At 45.2% G+C, this 5,000-nt stretch overlaps 2 protein-coding genes across 5 annotated transcripts in view; both read left to right on the top strand.

Annotated features, from left to right (window-relative positions):
• The window catches only part of LOC122243025 (uncharacterized), a 17,011-nt gene extending 14,140 nt beyond the window's left edge, over nt 1–2,871 (top strand). The window contains exons 6-9 of the mRNA XM_086534051.1: nt 633–881; nt 1,233–1,739; nt 1,779–2,431; nt 2,847–2,871. Coding sequence (XP_086390177.1) covers nt 633–881; nt 1,233–1,739; nt 1,779–2,431; nt 2,847–2,871 — 1,434 coding nt within the window. The remainder of the gene's footprint in view (nt 1–632; nt 882–1,232; nt 1,740–1,778; nt 2,432–2,846) is intronic.
• Nucleotides 2,872–4,520: 1,649 nt separating this feature from the next.
• Nucleotides 4,521–5,000, top strand: part of LOC122243026 (uncharacterized) — a 16,817-nt gene continuing 16,337 nt past the window's right edge. For all 4 annotated transcript variants that reach the window (XM_086533980.1, XM_086533979.1, XM_086533978.1 and 1 more), the window contains exon 1: nt 4,521–4,581. In XM_086533980.1, the coding sequence (XP_086390106.1) occupies nt 4,555–4,581 (27 nt within the window). In that variant the 5' untranslated portion in view covers nt 4,521–4,554. The remainder of the gene's footprint in view (nt 4,582–5,000) is intronic.

Genomic DNA, 5,000 nt, shown 5'->3' with positions numbered 1-5,000 from the left:
AAACAGAGGCAGCACCAGTTGCAGAAACAGAGGCAGCACCAGCTGCAGAAACAGAGACAGCACCAGTTGCAGAAACAGAGGCAGCGCCAGTTGCAAAAGCAGAGGCAGCACCACTTGCAGAAACAGAGGCAGCACCAGCTGCAGAAACAGAGGCAGCACCAGTTGCAGAAACAGAGGCAGCACCAGTTGCAGAAACAGAGGCAGCACCAGTTGCAGAAACAGAGACAGCACCAGTTGCAGAAACAGAGGCAGCACCAGTTGCAGAAACAGAGGCAGCACCACTTGCAGAAACAGAGGCAGCACCAGTTGCAGAAACAGAGGCAGCACCAGTTGCAGAAACAGAGGCAGCGCCAGTTGCAGAAACAGAGGCAGCACCAGTTGCAGAAACAGAGGCAGCGCCAGTTGCAGAAACAGAGGCAGCACCAGTTGCAGAAACAGAGGCAGCGCCAGTTTCAGAAACAGAGGCAGCGCCAGTTTCAGAAACAGAGGCAGCGCCAGTTTCAGAAACAGAGGCAGCGCCAGTTTCAGAAGCAGAAGCAGCACCACTTGCAGAAGCAGAGGCAGCACCAGTTGCAGAAACAGAGGCAGCGCCAGTTTCAGAAACAGAGGCAGCGCCAGTTTCAGAAACAGAGGCAGCGCCAGTTTCAGAAACAGAGGCAGCGCCAGTTTCAGAAACAGAGGCAGCACCAGTTGCAGAAATAAAGGCAGCGCCAGTTTCAGAAACAGAGGCAGCGCCAGTTGCAGAAACAGAGGCAGCGCCAGTTTCAGAAACAGAGGCAGCACCAGTTGCAGAAGCAGAGGCAGCACCAGTTGCAGAAACAGAGGCAGCACCAGTTGCAGAAACAGAGGCAGCACCAGTTGCAGAAACAGAGGCAGCACCAGTTGCAGAAACAGAGGCAGCACCAGTTGCAGAAACAGAGGCAGCACCAGTTGCAGAAACAGAGGCAGCACCAGTTGCAGAAATAGAGGCAGACCCAGTTGCAGAAACAGAGGCAGCGCCAGTTGCAGAAACAGAGGCAGCACCAGTTGCAGAAACAGAGGCAGCACCAGTTGCAGAAACAGAGGCAGCACCAGTTGCAGAAACAGAGGCAGCACCAGTTGCAGAAACAGAGGCAGCACCAGTTGCAGAAACAGAGGCAGCACCAGTTGCAGAAACAGAGGCAGCACCAGTTGCAGAAACAGAGGCAGCACCAGTTGCAGAAGCAGAGGCAGCACCAGTTGCAGAAGCAGAGGCAGCACCAGTTGCTGAAACAGAAGCTGCACCAGTTGCAGAAACAGAGGCAGCACCAGTTGCAGAAGCAGAGGCAGCACCAGTTGCAGAAGCAGAGGCAGCACCAGTTGCAGAAACAGAAGCAGCACCAGTTGCAGAAACAGAAGCAGCACCAGTTTTAGAAACAGAGGAAATACCAGTTGCAGAAACAGAGGCAGCACCAGTTGCAGAAACAGAGGCAGCACCAGTTGCAGAAGCAGAGGCAGCACCAGTTGCAGAAACAGAGGCAGCACCAGTTGCAGAAACAGAGGCAGCACCAGTTGCAGAAGCAGAGGCAGCACCAGTTGCAGAAACAGAGACAGCACCAGTTGCAGAAACAGAGGCAGCACCAGTTGCAGAAGCAGCTTCATTTGTAGAAACAGAGGCAGCACCATTTATAGAAACAGAGGCAGCACCAGTTGCAGAAACAGAGGCAGCGCCAGTTGCAGACACAGAGGCCGCACCATTTATAGAAACAGAGGCAGCACCAGTTGCAGAAACAGAGGCAGCACCAGTTGTAGAAACAGAGGCAGACCCAGTTGCAGACACAGAGGCAGCACCATTTATAGAAACAGAGGCAGCACCAGTTGCAGAAGCAGCTTCATTTGTAGAAACAGAGGCAGCACCAGTTGCAGAAACAGAAGCACTACTAGTTACAGAAACAGAAGCAGCACCAGTTGCTGAAACAGAAGCAGTACCAGTTACAGAAGCAGAAACAGCACCAGTTGCAAAAATAGAGGCAGAACCAGTTGCAGAAGCAGCACCAGTTGCAGACACAGAAGCAGCACCAGTTGTAGAAACGGAGGCATCAACAATTGCAGAAGCAAAAACAGCACCAGTTGCAGAAACAGAAGCAGAACCAGTTGTTGAAACAGAAGCAGCACCAGTTGCAGAAACAGAACCAGCACCAGTTGCAGTAGCAGTGTCCGCACCAGTTGCAGTAGTAGAGTCAGCACCCGTTGCAGAAGCAGAGGCAGCGCTAGTAGCAGGAGGATCTGAATCCACTTCAGCAGAAGCAAAAGCAAGAGCTGAGCCTCTAGCAGACGTAGAGGTAGCAGTAGAAGCAGGAGCAGATGCAAAGCCTCCAGCAACAGTGCCAAAAGACATCTTTGTTGAGGCAGCGAAGGAAGCCAAAGTGGAAAGGCTGTCCTTCTTCCAGATAATCAAGAGGCTCCTCTATTGGTAGTTGGCACTTTGCCAGTTTTACGTATCATCAGGAATGATGAAATGCTATTTTGTAGTTAGGTTCAATTTTCTTGAAACTATTGCGAATAAAAATGCTAGATCTTTTAGTGGTGTTCTTATTCTACACCCGGAATAGCTGAGTTACTTTTAAGTTGTGCTGTGATTAGATTGTAAGTAAATAAAATGTATATAAGTATATCCACTTTTGTTATCCTTCATATCCTATTTCCCTCTACAGTTATGTATAAGGTCTTTGCAAAACCAATTATTGCATGAGAGTGAGATGTAGTTGATGTATTTTTATGTTATATATTTAACAGAATTCAAATTAATTTGCTGAAGATATAACACTGAAACTCGCCATTGTGTCTCATGTGTTGTTAAGATAATTTATGTGGCCCCCCCTTTGCAGTGACACAATGGTAATATCACACTAGCAGTATCTATTCTTGCAGAGAAACAGAAAACTGCCCATGCATTTATATGTCATGAACACAAACGCATAGGTGTGTGTGTGTGTGTGCGTGTGTGTGTGTGTGTGTGTGTGTGTGTGTGTGTGTGTGTGTGTGTGTGTGTGTGTGTGTGTGAGTGTGTGTGTGTGTGTGTGTGTGTGTGTGTGTGTGTGTGTGTGTGTGTGTGTGTGTGTGTGTGTGTGTGTGTGTGTGTGTGTGTGTGTGTGTGTGTGTGTGTGTGTGTGTGTGTGTGTGTGTGTGTGTGTGTGTGTGTGTGTGTGTGTGTCTGGAGTGATGGACGGAAATGATAGGAGAGGCCGCCCTGAATGAACATGAATAGACATAATATCGTGGACAGACATGGCAGTCCGTATGAAAAATGTTGCTAAGAACCAGCTCCAGTTGAGGAGAGTTGCGAATGGCATCGATGACAGTGAAGCACCTACGAGGGCTTCTTTAGTGCCAATGGATAATCTAGTGGTATGTGTGTGTGAGAGAGAGAGTGAGTGCGAGTGCGAGTGTGTGTATGTGTGTGTGAGTGTGTGTGTACATCGTACATACGTTTATGAATGCGTTTCGTATTTTAGAGATTGTAAACCTAACTTTTGTTTATGAATACTACACTCGTAAGGCCTCGATCAGCCATTGACGGGTTATATAAATTTTGGCACCAGATCAAGGCCATTTACTGACGCTCACACACACATACACATGGCCGAAATAAACAGAACAGCACTGCCAAACGAATGTCAAGTAAGCCGCAAGACCTGTCTCATAATTTTCATGCAGAATCACAGCGATTCACCTTTTGTTATTAACATCATGTGGTTGGCAACAAAATTATAATTTGCCTCTTGGTGACTTACAAGGTAAACCTCTGGACAAAGGTAAGGGAAAGGCTATGCATAGCAACTAGCATAGAAATATAAAGTGTAATGACTATAGCTAGTTTAAAATGATATGATTCCGAATGCAATATCTATATCAAAAACTTTATAATTAATACAGGTTTCATGCAAATCAGACACTCATTACCCTAATCATCCCCTCTGCAACAATCACAATTGACTTATCTCGAAAAAAAAAAAACGAAAATCAAAAACATAAATAAAATGATCTATTAAAGTTAGCATGAGATTAAAACTAAATATGAGAATAAAATGTTCCCATTTGACTGCCAAGAACCCCGACCTGTATCACTCACTCTCGGCGGAACAGCCAGCATAGCAACATGGTCCGTCCTTAATGAGGTGTGCCATATACTACGCTGTATCTTTGGCTTTCCTTATTTTTTATGTAAATGAATGTGTCGCTACGTTTTTCTTTTCTTTTTTCTCTTTTTACAGGATAGTGTTTGTGATGATATGTATTTGTGGTGATAAAGTTTGATATATGATAACGATAATAATAAAAAGAGGAAAAATAAGTATTTGATCTAGCCCAACCCCGATATAATGAACATTGTATATACTCAGAAGTTCTCTCCATTTATCTCTATATCTCTCCTTTACAAAGCATCAACAAATTTCTCACATGAAGAATTATCCAACAAACAGTAAACTGCGTCGATGAAATAATAGCTAAGGTATGTGTTATGCGTTAAGTTGCCCAAAGTGTCGTACCGCACATACAAATGTTCATCTGCTCAGTCTATCCCCGGCAGCCAACATGTACAGGGCGGGAGCGGCGTTACAGGTTAGCGACTTATTACTTGTTATAGACGAATACCATCCGTTTATTTCATTGTCATTTCGTAACACTTGGAATCAACACTACCGTAGCCGTATGAAGTTAGTGACAGCGGTTTTGTAGCGTGTTTTTTTTAAGTCGTTGAAACGGGTTTTTGTACAGCACTGCCGTCGCTCATATGGGTGGGTGTACCATGTCTGTTGCTGTGTTATTATCTTCACTAAAGTCTTAGATGAATTTTTTTTACCGCGTAGTCTTACGGTTATTGTTCTTTCCATGGGTTTTGTGATTTGTTATGTTATTCGGAGGAGAAATAACATCATGGTATTAGGATTTAGGTTGCGTGGCGATATGAATTGTGACGTGTTTTATCTCTTCGTTATTTTTATTGCATTTGCAGTTATCACATGTTTATCAGTGATTCA

This window comes from Penaeus japonicus, unplaced genomic scaffold (assembly GCF_977035675.1).
Source record: "Penaeus japonicus unplaced genomic scaffold, GWHDUDI00000001_assembly GWHDUDI00000040, whole genome shotgun sequence".
NCBI classification, from domain to species: Eukaryota; Metazoa; Arthropoda; class Malacostraca; order Decapoda; family Penaeidae; genus Penaeus; species Penaeus japonicus.
The sequence above is the reverse complement of the archived record's forward strand: the minus strand, read 5'-3'. Positions and strand labels throughout refer to the sequence as shown.